General features: G+C 42.3%; 1 protein-coding gene across 1 annotated transcript in view; it reads right to left on the bottom strand.

Annotated features, from left to right (window-relative positions):
• Positions 1–20,108, bottom strand: part of Slc49a4 (solute carrier family 49 member 4) — an 83,260-nt gene that overhangs the window by 15,993 nt on the left and 47,159 nt on the right. Inside the window, exons 4-7 of the mRNA XM_040750858.1 lie at positions 18,910–19,039; positions 16,246–16,354; positions 11,658–11,725; positions 9,224–9,351 (exon numbers count right to left, since the gene is read on the bottom strand). Of these exons, the coding sequence (XP_040606792.1) occupies positions 9,224–9,351; positions 11,658–11,725; positions 16,246–16,354; positions 18,910–19,039 (435 nt within the window). The remainder of the gene's footprint in view (positions 1–9,223; positions 9,352–11,657; positions 11,726–16,245; positions 16,355–18,909; positions 19,040–20,108) is intronic.

Below are 20,108 nucleotides of genomic sequence, written 5' to 3'. Positions count from 1 at the left end.
CCCCCACCCCATGGTAAGTGCCTTTACTTGCTGAGCCATCTCACAGGCCCCTTCTAGCCACGTTTTGAGGAAGACACCCTGATCCACAAGGGAGGGTGAGACCAAAGGGACAGCGTTGGTCAGTGGCGTGCTAACATGGCTGCTGAGCTGTGGGGAGGGTGTGTGTTCAGACTTCAGACATTCTAGCTGTCTCCAGACGCTGAGGGCCACTAACAGGAGAGGGGGTGGCTTGCTCTCCAGGGCTTGCTGCTCAACAGTGATTATAAGTCCCCTGTGGGAGATATGCAAGTTGCCATCAGATAAAGATAGCTAAAATGCTACAGAAGAGATTCCACTCAAATATTATTATTATTATTATTATTATTATTATTATTATTTCTTTTCAGACAGGGTGTCAAATAGCTCAGGTGACTTTGAAGTGGCTATGCAGCTGAAGAAAACCTTGAGTTTCTGATTCTCCTGCCTCTAAGCATGAGCTGGAATGGACCCTAGGGCCGCATGTACACTACACAGGCACTCCACCAACTGAGCTACACCTTCAATGTGAGGTTCATTTACCTCATTATTTTATTATTCTTAATTATGTGTGTGTGGTTATGTGCAGGCACTCTTGGTGACCAGAGGCTGTGGGTCCCCCTGGAGCAGGAGTTACAGGAAATTGTGAGATGCCCTAGGCATGCTGAGAACCAAATTCCAGTCCCCTACAAGAGCACAGTGCACTCTTAACTACTGAGTCACCTCTCCAGCCCCATGGTTCACTTATTGAATGATGGCATTGTAACAGACGGCTAAGGGTAAAGTTCATTTAAGCAGATGAGTGACACATTTAACTCTGTAGCAAGAAGACATTTGCCAGAATGTAAAAAACAAACTCTTGCCAACACTCGGGAGGCAGAGGCAGGCAAGTGAGTTCGAAATCAGCCTGGTCTACAAGAGCTAGTTCCAGGACAGCCTCCAAAGCCACAGAGAAACCCTGCCTTGAAAAACCAGAAAAAAACAAACAAACAACAACAACAAAAAACCCCAAACTCTTATGGCACTCCTAGATGGACAAGATTTGTTTACAGTTTTATTAAGAAATAAGATAGAAGCCGGGCGGTGATGGCGCACGCCTTTAATCCCAGCACTCGGGAGGCAGAGGCAGGCGGATTTCTGTGAGTTCTAGGCCAGGCTGGACCGACTGCCTCCAAAACAATACAGAGAAACCCTGTCTCGTAAAAAAAAAAAAAAAAAAAAAAAAAAGAAATAAGATAGCAGACTGGACAGATGGCTCAGAGGTAAAAGCACTGACTGCTCTTCCAGTGATCTGGAGTTCAATTCCCAGCAACCACATGGTGGCTCACAACCATCTGAAATGAGATATGATGCCCTCTTCTGGCCTGCAGGCATACATGCAGACAAAGCACTCATATCTAAAAAAATACATACATAAATAAAAAATTTTTTAAAGAAAGAAGATGGCTGAGCAGTGGTGGTGCACTCCTTTAATCGCAGCACTCAGGAGGCAAAGGCAGACAGTTCTTTGTGAGTTCCAGGCCAGCCTGGTCTACAGAGTGAGTTCCAGGACAGCCAGGGCTACACAAAGAAACCCTGTCTTCAAAAAACAAACAAACAACAACAACAACAACAAAAAAACAAAATAGAAAAGGAACTAAGATATCATGTAAAAAAAAAGAAAGTTTACTATGAATTACCTTGAGAGAATTAAGAAATTTCTCTAAAGTATGTTTAGGACATGAATATATTTTATAGGTGAGTTTTCTTATAGTGACACTGACAGAACTTTTATTTCAGGAGAAAGCTGGGAAAGACAGTTTGCAATTATTAGATTAAACCTTTACTAGAACTGCTCCTTTACTCCCATCTAAAGTAAACTTGTAAGTGAAAACACCTCTTTTGGCAATAAAGATTCAGGTGAAAAGAAACAGCAAGCAGTAAATGGAAATATTCACAATGCTATCTACATACTGCGAGTGTGTGCGCACACACGAGTGTACACACACACTACACACACACACACACACACACACAGATTTGGAGCAGGCTGAACACACAGAACAAAACACATCTAGAGGGGCTGAAGAGATAGTCCAGTGCCTAAGAGCATGTACTGTTCTTGTGAAGGCCTGAATTCAGTCCCCAAGCCAAACAGGTTGTAGACGTGCTTGTCAACTGATCTCCATCTATAATTCCAGAACCCTCTGGTCTCCATGGCACTTGCACTCACATGCACAGACCCATACACACATAAAAATAAACCCTGAAAACCAAAGCCGCATCCATACACAGACACTTTACAGCCCCGTTAAGCAATGGACTTATGACCCTCCTGCTCCAGCCTCCCAAGCAGCTGTGGCTCTAGGTGTGTGTCACCAGGCCTGGCTCTCTGATTCTCCATTGCTGAGCTGTGACTCTTTTCACATCATCACATTTTCTCACTACAAAGTAACCGCTGGAGCCCTCATAATCTGCTGAAAATTGAGCGTGTGGTCCATGAAACCGGCCCAGATGAGGAAGGGATATTGGGTGTGATATCATTAGTGACTATGATTTTCTTTTGTGCTGTTAATTTGCAGGCACCCTTGTTTGGCCTCTTTGCTGGCATACTTTAGTCCCATAAAAATTGACTGCTTGCTATGTTTACAGTTCTGTATGGCTGAAAGGCAAAGTAATTATCTTGCAGAAATGAAGCACAACAAATAATCCTTGAAAGAGTGGGCCTGGAGACTGGTTGTGAAATGATACCAGCATGGAGGTTTATCAGACACTTCCCAGACCCACCAAATTATTTATGGCTCTGAAGAAGGCAGCCTACTATTAAATCATGAGCGCTGACTGACTGCCTTCTACCCGCCACAAACAGTTCTGCCCAGGACTTAACTTCTCTTGAACATTTCCACAAATAAATATTACATGATCTTCTTCAGCAGATCCTCTGAGCACTTCATTACTTTGAGAAGTCACTTCTGAAGCATCCTTTGTGTGTGCACACAGTACATGCACATGGGTGTCTATGTCCCAGTGCACGTGTGGGTGTCTGAGCACAACCTTGGGGGTCAGTCCTCCGTTCCACCTTCCTGCAGACAGGAAGGAGAGCTGTCCACAAGCTTCCAGGGCCTTGCTGCCTTTGCCTCCCACCTCACCATGCAGCAATGGGCCACAGACCTGCATGGCTGCACCTGGCTTCTTTACATGGGTTCTGGTGTTTCAAACCTGGGTTCCCACACTATTGTGAGCCACCTTCCCAGCTCTTATGAGTGTTACATCCCAAGTTTCACAGATCCATTCTCTTCTTTTAATTCACATTCTACTTTCCTTTTTTGAGCTGTTACTAATGGCCATTAGTAAGAGCAACAAAACTGAAAAGTGTTAAGTTACTCTTTTTTATCTCAATTCCTGAAAGCTTCCCTATTCTTTAAAAATACGTTTAAAAATCATATTCAGCAGGTGGATCTCTGTGAGTTCGATACCAGACTGACTGGTCTACCGAGCAAGTTACAGAACAGGCTCCAAAACAATACAGAGAAACCCTGTCTCGAAAACACCAAAACAAAAAACAAAAAAAAACCCATATCATATTCATTACTCTATGAGGTGCCATGAGTATGATTTTAATTTTTGCATGCTATTAAAATGGGGCATAGCTGGAGGGGGCATGTGTACACTTTTACTTTTTGTATGCTATTGAAATGGGAATAATTACCTTAATAAATGCAAAGCACATGGAAATGAATCAACTCACTCCCTGGCCTACACATCACATGCCTTTCAACAGCTGGGAATGTTTCCTTTCTTGAGGTGACACTGAAGCTAACTGTGGTCAGCTGTGGCTCCACGGGGCATCTGTCCAGTAGGACACCGTCCTCCAGCCTCGCCCCGGACTTTCTGGGTAGCACCACCACACTCTAGTAAGCTGAGATGAAATTAGATGAATAATTGCTCCCAAGGCAACTTCTGTCAAACAGTCAAATTATATTGTTTCAGCAAACTCTACGCAAAAGTGCTAACATTTTTCAAAATGTCATTTCCCAAGCATTCATCTGTTCAGTAAAAAATGACTGTGTGAGTCGTATCTAACAGGCCTAGACATCTCATTCCCAGGTCAGGTGAATAATGTGCTTGCATCACTTTGTTTATAGCAAAAGCCTCAAGATTTTGAAGCTCACGGTATCTAGTCATGAAGTTATTTGTGTGCCGCATTGTAAATACTTCAGTTAATTAATAATGGGATTTTAAATACTGTTTTCCTAAGAGGAAAAAATGCATACTGCTGACAGCCTCCAAGAGGATGTGTGTAAGCAAGTTCATATATCAACCTCTTATGCCTTCAGAGACAAAACCATGACCCAGTTTTTCTTCTGCAGAGACGGCAACACTAATATCAAGATGGGTGGACTACACAGAGACTAACAGAGGTTGTCATAAGACAGCAGTGAGGGAAAACTTAACTGGCTTTAGCTTATTGCATATACACTAGCCACTGTTTAGTGACGATACTCTGAGGAATGTGCCATTAGATGATTCTGTTCCTACTGAAACAGCGGATGTACGGGCACAGAGACGGTTGAGATGCTGAGCTAACAGCGAACAAATGGTACAGATGCTGCCTGCTTTGACCACAACGCTGCTTTGTAGCATGACTGCCTCACATTTTTAATAGAGATTCTCCTGCCTTATAAAACCCACAGGAGAAACACTAACCATTCTAAGAAAGAAGGCTACACATTTCCTGAATAAGAATAGTCACTAAAAAGAAACATGAATTTGCCATTACTGACTTTAAATATCAACCTTGAGGTCTAGATCTGTCCATAATTAGATTTTGTAGTAAATTCCCCTTCATGGAACCTCTTTCACTTAAAAGGAATTAGGTCAGATTTTTACAAAGGCAGAAGGAGTAGCTGTGATAGATTTATTCAAATTCCCATTGTTCCATTAAAATGTGCCCTTTTGCCTTCCATGTAGCTTGTGTTGAATGACAAAGAGTGACAGCCAGCGGCTGCTGAATCCTGCAGGCTGGAAGTTCTATCTACGGAGGCTCGGGATAAGGTAATATTCCCTCCCCATCTCCATTCTCAGGTGCAAGGCTAGGCACAGAATTTATGAGACACAAATCCATGCTCCAGATTTTCCACCTGGCAAGGAGAGCAAGATTCACTCAGAGAACAAACAGCTAAGTGCTACTCAGTATGAAATAGGAAAGGCTGTGACACTGTAGGGGAGGCAGCACAAGCTGGTCCTCAACCCTGTGTCATTAAAAACTGTTTTTTAATAATACCCAAGTGACATTAAAAACTGACTTGCAACTGAGGACAGCAGTAAAATTTATATAAATGTCACGATGTCAGTATAGTTAACATTTTGCTGGTTGTCAAGATGAGTATATCAAACTCAACCTTTCAATCCAGCCCTGCTTTAGTTTAGAAGTCTGCTGCTTCTTAGCTTTCTGCCCAGCAGAATTCTTTTCCACCAGAGACTGGAAAACATGGTCGTCACCAGGTCAATTACATCAGTGGAAGATTAAAAAGATGCACAGCTTTCAAATATACTCTTCCCCTGACTGTAAAGGACAGATACACTTACTACAAATCCACAAATTCCCTTCTAACACTTCCACTCAGAGATGAAGCTGCCCCTGAACTTGATAGCTGCACTGTCTTATAATAACCAACAATTGTCATCAAGTACTCCTGATGATGTTTTTTGTAGAGTCTCACAGATACTGACTGTGATCATGAACAGAATCTGCATGTAATTCCATGGACAAGAGGAGCTGTAAACTAAAATGGTTGCACCTGAGTGCTACCCAATTGCTAACCTATATCAGAATGAAGTAAACAACAAAATAAAAATAAAAAATCTGGCCTAATGGGCTGAAGACATGGCTCAGCAGTTAAGAGCACTGGCTGTTCTTGCAGAGGATCTGGGTTTGATTCCCAGCATCTGCATGGCAGCTCACAACTGTCTGTAACTCTACTTCCAAGGTACCTAATGCCCTCTTCTGGCCTCCATTGGTACTGCATGAACGTGGTACACAGATACACAGCAAGCAAAACAACCATACACATACAATTAAATAAATTTAAAAAGAAGTCTGACCGGGAACACTTGCCTAACTGTTTGAAACCCCATGTAGGAACACTGGTGTATAAACAGTCACAGATTTTTAGTCAGTGTCTATTATACTAGACACCTGGGCTTCACCCCTCAAGAGAGGACCGATAGCAGATGGCAGGAGCAGAAGTTCCCAGCATTTTCCCTCTTAAAAAACGAGAACTTATTCTTTTATCTAAAAATTAATTTATTTAATCTGTGTATATGTAAAAATTAGACTGATTTATTTACTTATTTAACAGGTATGTATGTATGAATTCATATGTGTAGAGGCAACTCTCTGCTTCTCCGTGTGGGTCTGGAGCTTGAACTCAGATTGTGAGGTGAGGCAGCAAGCATGTTTACCCATGGAGTCAACTCGCCAGACAACTATCTCTGTTCTTGATGCTTACTTAGTATCAATTTTTAATGGTGCTTCCAAGGCCAAAATAAATAAGCTAACAATTGCTCTGTTCACACACTTAGGTGCAAACAGTTCAGCAAGTGTATACGTCCTGACAGCTTAGCAGCCACTTAGAGAGTAATCCACAGAGGAAGGAATGACCACAACTACTGCAGGGTGTGCCTCTGATGGGCAACCATAGAGTTCCAAATCCAAACGCAGTGAACAGTGCCTGTCCAGATCAGTTCTGTGGACATTTGCTCATCACTACACCAACTGTTGAAGAACTAACTTCTGGAAGCTGTGACTGACAGTGGGAATGTCCCTGGACTGGAGGCTGCAGTGGAGTCCGGTAGATGTCAAGTCCCAGCGTGGCCCCTGTGAGTTTGCTGGGACACTCTAGCCTGGCTGGGGCAGTCTGGCAACCTTATACTATTTCTTATTACCTGTTTGGAAGTAGCTGTGACTCCCAGGGTCCAATGGGGGGGGGGAGGGGAGAACACGACACGACCACATGCTCCTACTTATCAAATATCAAATGCTGGTATAACATTAATCCTTCAACATATTTCACAATCAATAAGTAACCCTATAATTGAGCACCTAATCCATGGTGGCTAAAAATTACTGGTAAGATGAGTAAGAAACCTTCATCTTAAGCACTATTAGAAGAAAGGAAGAAACAGTCATGGAGTCCCTTGCCTTCCTCAGTGAGCCATGGCAGGAACCTCGACAAGATCCTGGGGCTGGCAGAATGATTCCTTTCCCATGGAAAACTGATGTTTTTGGTCTCTGGAAATTATCAGTGTGTTACCTTACAGGGCAATGAAGATTAAGTCTGAGATGGAATTAAGGTTGCTAATAAATAGAGTCTGAAATCGGGAAATTATCCTGGACTATCGGAGTGGGCCCTATGTGAGACAAGGATCCCTGAAACAGACGTGGGGGACAGGAGAGCACAGACACAACTGTGAACAAAGTCAAGGGGGCTGCAGCATGCTAAGAAGCGTTGGCCCCCAGAGGTGAGGAAAGAGATTCTTCCAGGGTTCCCATGATGCTCTCAGCCCAGCCCCCTATGGCAGGTCTCCTTCCATTCCATGGCATTTAAGACAACGCTTTGGGCTGTTGTTGAGCCACTATATTTATGCAACTTACTAGAGCAACCACAGGGGAAAGAAAACCTCAAAATTTATATTAGCAATAATAATAAAAATAACAGCAACTACAAATATTCCTGGTCAATTACAAACTAAGTAAGCTGAATACAGTAGTTTCCAAAAGGTATTTCTAGAAACCATGTTTCTGTACAGATGTGATGACACCATATAAACTGAGGACCAGGCCAGTTCAGAAAATTGTACTGAGGTATAGTTTAGATAAAATCATACTTTGCTTTTACTTTACTGTTTAATAACAATTATAAACAGGATAAAATGTGTTATACTCTGGTGTGAATTTAACATGAAAGCATTTTCACTCTATATGAGATAATGTAAAAAGGACACTTCCCTGTGGGAAATATGCAATTATTCCTTGGATTCTTTCTGTCTGGGATGACAGTATGATGAATGGACAAGGGAAGCCTCTTCGTGTGTGTGTGTGTGTGTGTGTGTGTGTGTGTGTGTGTGTTATGTACTACACGTGTGTGCAGTTACACATGTACACAAGTGCATATAAGTGAAGGCCTGACGCTGATTTTGGGTGTCTGTAGCACAGAGTCTGTCACTGAACCTGAAGTACCTTCGTTGGGACAGGCTGGTGAGCCAATATGCTACATGGATCTCCTGTACTGAGGCCCCAGCCTTTAACAAAACAAAACAGTTTTAAATTTTGTGTGTGGGCATGGGTATGTGCACAAGCTCAATTGCCCTTGGAGGCCAGAAGTGTGGTTATGAGCCACCTGGCATGCCTGCTAGGACTTGAACTTGAGTCTTTGTTGTAGACTATTATTTTAAGGTATGTGACATTTATTTATGCTATGGAACACTTGTTTTAATGATGCAAAGATGTCTTGCATTCTTTTATGTTGCATTTGTTTGGCTCTGTGAAGCTGTGATTCTTTGCCTGTGTAAAACACCTGATGGTCTAATAAAGAGCTGAATGGCCAGTAGTGAGGCAGGAGAAAGGATAGGCAGGGGTGGCAGGTAGAGAGAATAAATACAAGGAAAAATCTGGGAGGAGAAGAGAGAGATCAAGGAGCGAGAAAAGAAGAGGCCAGCCACCCAGCCATCCATGAAGCAAGAATGAAAGATGACAGAAGTAAGAAAAGGAAAAAGATAGACAGGGATAATTTAGATTAAGAAAAGCTGGCTAGAAACAAGCCAAGCTAAGGCTGGGCATTCATAAGTAAGAATAAGCCTCCGTGGGTGATTTATTTGGTAGTTGGGTGGCAGGCCCCCAAAGGAGCTAAGCACTAAAGAGTAAAACAACCAACATTTTGGCATTCCAACATGGGGCTAGAGTAAAGGAAACTCCAACAAAAGTCCTCTGCAAAAGCTAAGCCATATCTCTAACCCCTTGCCCTCACCATTTTATGCAGATTAAGGGGATCTGATCTCAGGTCCTGGTACCTCCCCAGTGGCACTTTACCAATAGGGCCATTACCATAGCCTGCTTCTTTATACACTGAGCAGTGACAGACAGAAAGACGAGGCCCTACTGCCAAAGTATGTATGTTTCTGTGAAATGAAAATATTGAGCCCAAGCTCAAAAATAACCTGTGCTTACCTGTCGTCAAAGGCAAGTGGGTGATGCTGTTTAGACAGGTCAGGGTGAACCATGTGGAGGACAGTGTAGCCCCAGAAAACAGGAGGAGAAGAATTAGTTTCAGCATACCCCGGATAAAATCTGCAAACCTGAAAAGAAACAGTATTACATTAATCCTAGCTAGACTTTTCAGTATTGTTTAAATTAGCAACATACTTAGTTTAAGCAACTATTACTTGCATTTTCCTTGCATAGTTTTAGAAGCCAGTTATAAATATATATTTACTTCTTTCCTTGTGTCTAGGATGTTATTTAATAGTAACTTATTTTCCTCGTACAAAATATAATCTGTTTGTAGTCTACAGTTCACAGAATAGATTTTGACTTTCTAAATTGACTTTTATTTTATTCTTACACTATCTAAACATTCTATAATGAATACATATTAGGTCAGTTTTAGCGTTGACACTGGTGTACGAAGATGGCTCTTCCAGAAGTCACACTGAAAGAATGCACACTGATGCATGCATAGATTCGGCAGCCAACATGACCCGGCCCTACTCTGCTCTCCTTCCCCGGTTTCCAATGGGTAACTGTTTTCCGTTCTCATCCACGCTAAGGTTGGTTCCTACAGCAGGGTCTGGCTTTAGTACTTGCTTGTAGTTGCCTTTCTGCTGGTAATACTAATACCAGACCCTCAAGTGCTCACTCCTGCTTATTCCCCTCTTACCCAGGTCTTGTTCAACATAGCCCTACATGCTCACTCAAGTCCTCCCCATGGTGGCCCTACACTCTGTTTTATATCCGCATAACAGCTTTCCTCTGTTGGAAATTGTTTGGGTTTCACATTTGTTTATTCCCTATCTTCTAACAACAAGAAGACAGCTAAGCTGTGGTAACATGTGGTTGTAATCCTAGCACCCAGGAAGCCAAGGTAGGAGAAGGGAGTGTTCAAGACCTGCCTGGGCCACAAATGAGACCTGAAAATCAGTCGGGGGATGGGGGGTGCTGTGGGAGTTTTACAGCATTAAACTTACTACTCTTTTCCTGAAATCTCCATGAACTAAAAGCCATGCCCTTCGCTCCCCTCCCCCATTTCCATTTGCTGCTTTTCTTCCTACCACAGCTCTGGCTGTGCCTAAACACAGTTACTCCATTCTCTGGCACTATTTCTATACAGAAATGCCCCCAATATAACATGAATCATGTTCTTTCCATTTGCCTTCAAAACAGAGTGCAATGTCTACTCTCTATGTGGACACTTCTTTTTTCTTTCTTTCTTTCTTTCTTTCTTTCTTTTTGGTTTTTCGAGACAGGGTTTCTCTGTATTGTTTTGGTCTTTTTTCTTTTTATGATATGATGTCGGTGCTTATGTTCATTAGTGTTTTCTGGACTAAGTGACTCTATGATGTGAGAGCTGCTGCCACCTACTGGTGGGAAGAATGTGCTGCCTGGTTAGTGACAGGTTTGTTCTTGTCAAGGAGAAATTCCTATACATACTCTGGAAAGATCCCCAAGATGTGTCCTCAAGGAGATGGCAGATGCTTGATCTAAATTCCGAGCTCACTGCTTGTTATTATTTATTATAGGAAAACTGTGTGTGATTCTTGTCACAGTCAAGAGATTTCCTCGCCCAAATCTTTAGCTTTTATTTTTCTATGCTTTTCTAGAATTAAAAAAAAAGTGACCTGGAAGTTATGAATTCACTTTATTCCTACAACATCCCAGAAACACTATGTAAAAGCTGCAAAGTATATATACATTATCCTGTATCAACTGTTTAAGGGTTTAATATTGAGAGGATTTGTGTATCTTCTTGATCTCCTCAAAAATGTAATCAGAGTCTCTTCTTCCTGGTGTTTGTCTGATGCAATGGCCTGGACAGCCAACGGCACTCATTCTTTCAATGTCACAGGAATGAGTGACATTTGTATTCCTAAGATTCCTTTTTTTCTTTTTTAGAATAAAGAACCCTCTTTCTTCTTCTAACCCACTCTAAGAATGTGTTATCATAATGGGTTTGGATGAAAGAGAGTCTGAGGGCAGTAGAGACCTTTATAGACATTTCCATCAAGCATCTCTGAGCCCACAGATATTCTGGTATGTGGCTCCTTCTTGCTAACTGCTGCCTTACCTCTAACTTTTTTTCTTAATTATATCACGGGGGGGGGCATTTGAAGATGCTGCTCTCCAATAAAGCAAGGAGAAGGAGCTTAATTACATGGGGAATACACTTCTAGTCTTCAGAAACTATTGTGGGAAGGCCTGCTCCTAAACAGGCTTCTTGTGGCTAGAATCCTTTCTGCCACATGAACATTCCTTGTGGCCTGAACAAGTGGCTGTTTCTGGCCTTTTCTGGTCTTTCCTAAATAAAGTTCATATCGGGGAACCCACTTCTCTTCTGACTTCTCCCTCCATCCCCATCACTTACAAGTTTGGTATGAAATATTCTCACCTTGCCATAGCTATCCCAACAACACAGCCTCCAACTATAGACCAAAATCCAATCCAGCCAGCATCTACCTGTTAACAAAACAGCAGACACATTAATACAAGACTGGCATAAATGAAATCCTCTATAGTCAGTATTAACAGCTAATTGGCAACAAATCTAGGAATATTATTTAAGAAAATGGATAAAACAAAAGGAGTCATGTATAACTAATGAGTACAAATTTATCAACATAATTATATCCCCACTAATTTTTATTAGAATGCTTAAATCAACAAAATAATGCCAGTAAATATTTTCAAGCATGTGCTGTACACTAACATTGTCTAGAACTGACTAGTACTAAGAACTCTCAATAAGAAAGGACAGAAAAAAGTCGCTGACCTCAAGAAGTTTAAATCTAATCATCAACACATATAAAACTAGAAAATCATTTGTTGCTAAGATATCTGGCCATACTAAGACTGCATCAAGGGATGGGAGATGTGAGAGGAGGGGAGGGGAGGGCAGGGGAGGGGAGAAGAGAGGGAGGGGAAGAAAGGAGAGACAGAGACAGAGAGACAGAGACAGAGAGAGACAGAGAGAGAAGGGGGAGGGGAAGAGGGGGAGAGAGAGGTGGCGTTGAGGAAAAGACTGGTATAGTTTTGATATGATATGCACACCTAGGCCTCAGGTGACTCAGCTTGGTCCCCAGCTGGTGGCACTACTTGAGAAGTTCCAGAAGCTTCAGGACATAGGGCCTACCTGGAGGGAGGAGGTTACTTGGGACATGTTGCTAGGGACTGTATGTTGTCCCAGGCCCCTCTCTATGAGAAGGTAGACTGCTCTGCACTCTGCCATGATGTTCTGCCTTTCTCAGCCCCAACACAGACTAGATCTCTAAAACATAAGCCACAGTAACACCTTCCATCCTGGTAAGTTGTTCTGTCAATGTCCTGTCACTTAGAAGTCTGATGAACACAAGTAGAAAAAGAAAATCTGAACTCAGAAAACATCTCTACTCCTGCCACTGACGAGCTCAGTGACCCTGGTCAACTACGCCTCTTAGTACAGAATGATGAATGAGATGATCTGTGCCCAGGACTTAGCTCATCGGGGCACACAGCAAGTGCTCACTGAGCATCAGTAGCTACTCCCACCTCAGGATGCTTCTCAGTCTTAGCTCTTCCCCACTTTCAAGTCACATTCTCTCAGGGCACTTGACAACACCACCTACATTTCCACATCACTAATGCACCTTTATATGACGTGCCCTCTGTCACCCACACACTTCAAGTCAGGAGCATGGGGCTGAGGAAGTTCCTTCTGAGGTAAAGTCAGCTACTACATGTAAAGCACTGAACACTTGTTAGTTGTTGTAATTGAGTCTCTGCATCCTTCAGAATACTGGTACATTTTTTCTCTTCCTACAATCACCAACTTGTCCATCACTTCATTTCTTACTTCCATGCCCCTATAAAAAGCTCCTGAAATGGCCCCTGGAAATCTGTTTTGTACACTATCCAGTCACTCTGCTCAGAAAGCGTTGCTGGCTTTCCTTGAAGCTACACACAAAACCCAACCACCTGACCTTGAATCATCCAAGCTAATGTCTATCTTTTATTATCTTTTCTTTTTTGAGTGACATTTCTAACTGTGACAAGGACTGACAGCCATTTTACCTATGCACACAGGTAGACTACACATCCTCTACTATTTGCTATGTATGATCATGTAACTAAGCTCCCTTAATGGAATCAAGGACCCGAAAGACAGCTCTATGCTCCTCCATGCTCTCTTTCCACCTCCTGCCCTCTGGGTCTGGACCTTATTTGCAATGATAAGGTCCAGAGGACAGAATCGGTACAAAGGAGAAACAGTCCAGTCTCTAGAATAACATGAGCAAAAAGAGTTGTCAAGCTGTGGCCTAGAGTCCAGGAGCATTATACATCTGTCCTAAATTGCTGTGGACAAGAAATTTATCCTGCAGTCCTCAGAATGGGGGAAGTAGTAGCCAAGCCTACTCTAATCCAGTAACTTTTGTGGTATTTTCTACTGGGAGCACACAAAGGCTCTCTGGACAAGGAAGGCTCCGGCACTCTATGATCTCTAGTTTTCCACAGCACTGGGGACAAGAAGACTCAGGAATACAGGGCTACTCCTCTCCCTTCCCATCTGTTATCTGTTACTCAATGCTCACTTGAGTAACACCCAGGCCTCTGCACATTACTTCCTCTTTATTAAAATAAAAACCTGTGTGTGTGAGCTTGAGCACATGCCATGAATGCAGAAACGATCATGCCATGATACACATGTTGAGGACAACTTCTGTGTTAGTCCCACCTTGCCTTTTACTTTGATAAAGGGTCTCTCGTGCGTCGCTGCTAAGATGGCCTTCAAGCTTCAGGTGTTCCTATCTCTCTCCTCTCACTGCAGGAGTGTCGGCACTACAGATGCATGCTTCTGTCACTGGTTTTCATGGTTTCTGACGATCTGAACACAGGTCCTCATGCTTGTGTGACAAACCTTTTACACAGAGCCACCCACCTCTCTAGCACAGCCCTGCACGCTCTCATCTGCCCCTGGTGAGTGGCACTGTGTGCCAGGCTAAGAATTCACGTCTAGCTGTAATGATGCTGTTCTTTTCAAGCCAGTTATGATCTTTTCCCTTGTTAATGGTATTTACTTTATTTAATTAAATTCTACCCAATAACCTTCATTTAATTTTTGTTGCTCTCATTTAATTTTAAATTTGCTTTAATACCTGGCGTGATCATGGATACTGTATCTCTGAGTTTATACAAAGACAGATACCTGGAAGGGCTTCTTCGTGTAACACAAAGCACAGATACACAAACATCAACATCACTTACATAGACATGTACTTTTTCTTATTTAACTGAGCATACTTGGAATGCCTGCCATCCCAAACATGGGTTAGGAAACTAAAGAAAGCCTCTGTCTTGTGGTAAAGGCTCTGCTATGGTCTAATGTTGGTGCCCTCCCAAAACACATGTGTGTTGGAATTGAATCCCTGGTGTGACAGTATGGTGATAAAGGTCTTTTTTTTTTTTAAAGATTTATTTCTGTATTTTATGGATATGAGTACTCCATTTGCACGTATACTCGCATAACAGGAGAGGACATCAGATCTCATTACAGATGGTTGTGAGCCACCATGTGGTTGCTAGGAACTGAATTCAGGACCTCTGGAAGAATAGCCAGTGCTTGTAACCTCTGAGCCATCTCTCCAGCCTGAGGAGAGATTTTTCAATGATAAAATCGTAAGAGACCTGCCCGTATGAAAATGGGATTAGCTTTCCTTATAAAAGTAGAACAGGTTACAGGCAGTAGTGGTGCACTCCTTTAATCCCAGCATTAGGAAGGCAGAAGCAGGTGGATATCTGTGAGTTGGAGGCCAGCCTGGTCTACGGAGAGAGTTCCAGGACAGCCACAGCGGTTACACAGACACATCCTGTCTTGGAAAAAAGAAACAGTAGAAGGGGCTGCCTCATCCACTGCCATGCAAGGGTGCAGAGAGACACATACAACACACAGTCATTAGCCCGTCTATGATGAAGGCCGCTAACACTGCTGCATTACCAAGTGCTCTGTTGCCATGGAATAGGAGAAACACCAAGCACTACTCGCAGTTTTACATTGCTTGTCAAAGGAAGCACACATGAAAAACCAGAAGCTCTATTCCTAGACATACAACCAGAAGAACTGTGCAAGGGGGCATCAAGAGCCACACATGAGAATGGTCACACAGCCTTCCTGAGACAGCGAAAAATTGGAAACAATACAAATGTTCATTAAAAGCAGATGACGTTTCATTCTGTTCATTCGCAGCATACCAAAGTGTTGGATTTCTTCTAGCTGCCTCTCTAACCCTCTCTCTGCCTCTCCTACCATACTATCTAGAAGCAAAAAGAATGAAATAAAGATACTGAACATGATGAAAGGATTTGATTTCTTTTTTTTGCATTTACATGTGCACATGCATGAATCTGTGTATGTGTATGCAAGCGATATGCAGATCAGAGGACAGCTTGTGGGAGTGTGGGAGTGTGAGTGTGTGTGTGTGCCCATCTGTATATGTGTGTGCATGCATACATACATGACAGAGGACAGCTTGTGGGAATCAGATCTCTCCTTCCACTAGGTGAGCATTAAGCTCAGCTCATCATGTGTGACTGAAAATGCTTTTACTCACTGAGTCATCTTGCTGGCCATTGTTATGTTTGAAAGAAAAAAAGATGTCCTAATTCTGAGACAAGAGAGAAAATACTTAGAATAGCAATATATCAGGTGACAGGTTCATAATTTACCTCATCAGGTATAAAACAAGGATAAATGATGAGATTAACAAAACTAAGACTTTTTTCCCCTTCTGTTTATCAGTAGTAATAGCATTCCAGGAAACGTGAAATTCATAGCTGATATTAAAAATCAAGTTTTCAACTGTCTCATAGGAATCTTGTTTTTGTAACCATGATTTAGGCAATATTTTATGTAATCCCTGATGCTAAAAGCAAAATATATCAATCACAATTATTTATGAATTAAATGAACTAAAATTCCTACAACATACACAGACACATATACTCACTTGACTGACATGCACTGGTGTTAAAATTAAGTCCAGAACTCCAGACCAGCCAGCAAACACACCAAGTGGTATTGCATATGCTAAGGCAATCATCAAAAACCGCAAATTGCTGCAAAAGAAGACATTATTACAAACTAAAATGTAGAACTTAAACTAGTTATGAAACACTTAAGTCATTTTGAAACTGAAACACAGAATTCTTTATCCTGTTAATTTTTATAAGAACCGGCCCTGGCCAGGATGATTCTTTCACACGCCTGTGCTCGAGGCTCAGTAGGTAGAAAGACTTAAGAGCCCGAGTTGGTGGATGACTTCAGGGAACACTGTGTTCCAGACACAACAGGGCAGAGGCACATAGGAACTCAGAGCCCATGACAGCACACACAAGACCTGCACAGGTTCAAACCAGACAGAACCCAGCATGGAGAAGGGAGTGGACACAAAGTCGCACCCTAACCAGGAACGTATCTGTAAGCACTATGCCTGCACAGGGAAAAGCAGCTTTATTTAATCAGTGACAATGGGGATCATCATTCACACCAAGGCAGGCCCCATGCTTGGAAACAGTTGGCCAACACAAAACAGACTCCATGGTTTTGTCTTGTGCTCTCTTTTGTTTGGGTTTGTGTTTGGCTTTCTTGAGAGAGAGAGAATATGAATCTGGGTGGGTAAGATGGGGGTGAAAACCTGAGGTAAGTTGGAGGGGGGGAAGACTATGATCAATATATGGCATGAAAATTACAAAAAAGAAACTGTACCAAAAGCACCCTTTGCACTTATATTTCTTTTTTGTTTGTTTTTTTTTTTTTTTTTAGACAGGGTTTCTCTGTGTAGTTTTTGTAGACCAGGCTGGTCTCGAACTCAGAGATCCGCCTGCCTCTGCCTCCAGAGTGCTGGGATTAAAGGCATTAAGGGCGTGAGCCACCATTGCCCGGCTATCTCAGGACAAGGGCTTCCCCACCAATCTTTTTGTAAGGGTGATAGCTTTTTTTTTTCCCAGAGGCAGGGTTTCTCTGCATTGCTTTGGAGGCTGTCCTGGAGCTTGCTCTTAAAGAGCCAGAGGCTGACACAGATGGATCCAGAATTTGAGAAAAGCTTGGGAAACAGTGAGATCCTGTCTCAGTTTTTTTAAAGGTCTGTATATTTTAATGTGTATTACATATACTGAAGCGTTTCTGGATGAAGCTAACTGTCTTTGGGTGATCGGGTGGGGCAGAGTAAAACAAGCAGCAATAGCTACTGGTATTGAGTTCTTGGAAGTGGACGGGGGTTATATTATTCTACTTCATACAGATTATAACGTTCTAAAACCAAAAGTTAAATGTAGCTCCTTTGGTGTAGAGCCTGCCTAGCACTCATAATCTGGGCAGTGTGGCACATCTGTAATCGCAGCACTCAGAAACAGAGACATGATGTAGGTGGAGGCAGGAGATCAGAAGTTCAAGATCAATCCTGACTACAGAGTGAAGTTGAGGGCAAAATGATAGCCTGTCTCAAAACAGACAAAAACCAGCCAAACAGAAAGAGGAATATAAACTGAGCATAGGTAAACGTGAAAAACTCTACATATTTTACAAAAGAAAGAGGTAAAGAAACTCATAAAAAAGGTACTTGAGAAATGGGAGGATTGCAAGGGAGAAAACAGGGAAATATATAAGAAAATGGATGAAAATAAAATGAAGGGATAAAAGTCTTAATGTACTCTGAAAGAACAGGTTCAGCTCTAAATGCAAACCCAGCAGCCATAATCAAGCATTACAAATGGGTAAAGAGGATATAATGATGCAGTTCTTTATTGGAAGGAATTTGCTACAGGGAAAGGGATAAAGAGATAAGGAGGGAGAGAGAGAGGGAGGAAGGGAGGGAGGGAGGGAGGGAGGGCGAACCAACCAGAGAGCTAATGAATTAGTAATAATTCCTGATAGCTAACCAGGAAAGAAAATTCAGAAGGTAACATCACATGTCCCGACTACAAGTCACAACCCACAGTGGCTCTGATGTTTGGAGTCAAGTTTAGTCCTAGGGCAGAGTCTAACTACATCTAAGTTAAAAACAATACAATGAAGTGATACATTGCATTTCACACTCTATGAGCCTATTCAGGGTACACTGAGATGGTTTTAGATGATATATAAAGGATATCATTTTATTACTTTGTATTGACTACTACCTATATAATGTATGTTAAGGATATATTGTGTAAGTTTCTATACAACACAAAGTAAGAGATCTGATTTTTAAAATACTGAGTAATAGTCTACATGGAACATGGATGAGATAAAACTTAATGACATTTTGATGCGTGGTGAATTTTAAAGATATAGTTCTGACTAGAAATTAAAGTAATTAGTATTTTAATTATTAACATGAATTAGTTACAATCTAATTAATGCTGAAAAATTACCACCTCAAATTATTCTTAAACATTAAGAATTAGGGGCCAGAGCACTTGCCAAATTGTGAAGGTGGAATAGAGAACCAACTTCATAGTTGTCCTCCGTGTGTGTGCTGTGGCACACACACACACACACACAGACACACAGACACAGAGACTGACAGATGCACACACAGACATAGACACACACACACTCACACACACACACACACACACAGATAGAAATAGACACAATTACACTGAGAGCTGCACAGGCACAGTCTACTCACCTTAGTAACCTACAAAAGCTGCGCCGGTAACTCAGCCGCTGGCTGGCTGCAGCAACGCTGGGAGGAAGAGGAGGCCGGGGTGGAAAATAAGCGAGGGTTGCAGAGAATATTAGACAGACAACTCCAAACTCTGAAAGAAAAATAAAACTCAAGTGTTAACCAACGATACAAAAAGTCAGTACTTACTTCTTTGTAGTAAGTACTTCTATGTAGCTCTACAAAGAGAAGCAAAAAGACCACTCAGCCCAGAGAGGAGGCTGAGCATGTGCACGTGCAGACCTAAATTCCACAGACCACCAATAGGGGGCGTGCTATGAACAAAGATGAACACATAGCCACCCAAAGGCTAAGAGATGGACAATGCTACTCTACTGGAAAGCCCACCCAAACCCTGCAGAGATTCTGAAGCAGGTCTAAGAAGATTCTAATAAGCATGATTCTCAGAAGGAATATGGGAGGTGGCTGGAAGGACAGGATTCTGTTTGATGGAGGGGAGGACTTCTGATGTGCACGTAAGACAAATTCATTTTGTACACTGCAGGAAAGTTAAACAAGACAAGGAAGCATCTAAAAATAGGAAACACAATGCTCTATGTTCTCCTTGGTCCCTGCTTTCAGTTTTATTCCCTCTATGCCAAATCCGAAATGTAAATCTCATCATGTAACCTCTTGGGGATGAACTTCAGAGTGTGGTCTTGGTTCATGCAGGGTCCTGCTCTAGAAGCTTCCATGGCCTGGCTTCCTTTCTGTTTCAGCAGATGCTCACTAGATCTGAACTACTCTATGCTTCAGGTGTTTGTCTACACCAGGTTCTCTCCCTTCACTGGGAGTTTTCTCGAGGGTTCTATCTTTTCACCTTCCCTTGTCCACTGGGTTTTGCTAACTCCTTCTCACTCCTGAGTTCTAGATTAGCTGCTTATCTCTAAGGAGTTCCCCTGCACACTCACAGTCTGAGACAGGCATGCCACTGTTGCCTCAGAGCTTCAGAGCCCTCGGCATGGCTCGACCACTCTGTTCTATCTCAACATCTGGGGAATACCTATGAAACTCTTAGCTTTACTATTATGTTCTTGGTAAAGCTTTCCTTAGCCCCTCAGTTTCTCTCTAAACCCAGGCAAGTTTGGCTCCTCCTCTGTGTGCCCCTATGTGAATGACAGTGGTCCCAACTCTGATCTCACCAATTCCCAGTGCTGAGATAC

Source organism: Mesocricetus auratus, unplaced genomic scaffold, assembly GCF_017639785.1.
Source record: "Mesocricetus auratus isolate SY011 unplaced genomic scaffold, BCM_Maur_2.0 Super-Scaffold_100008, whole genome shotgun sequence".
NCBI classification, from domain to species: domain Eukaryota; kingdom Metazoa; phylum Chordata; class Mammalia; order Rodentia; family Cricetidae; genus Mesocricetus; species Mesocricetus auratus.
Note: the sequence above shows the minus strand (reverse complement) of the source record. Positions and strands in the feature narration are given on the sequence as shown.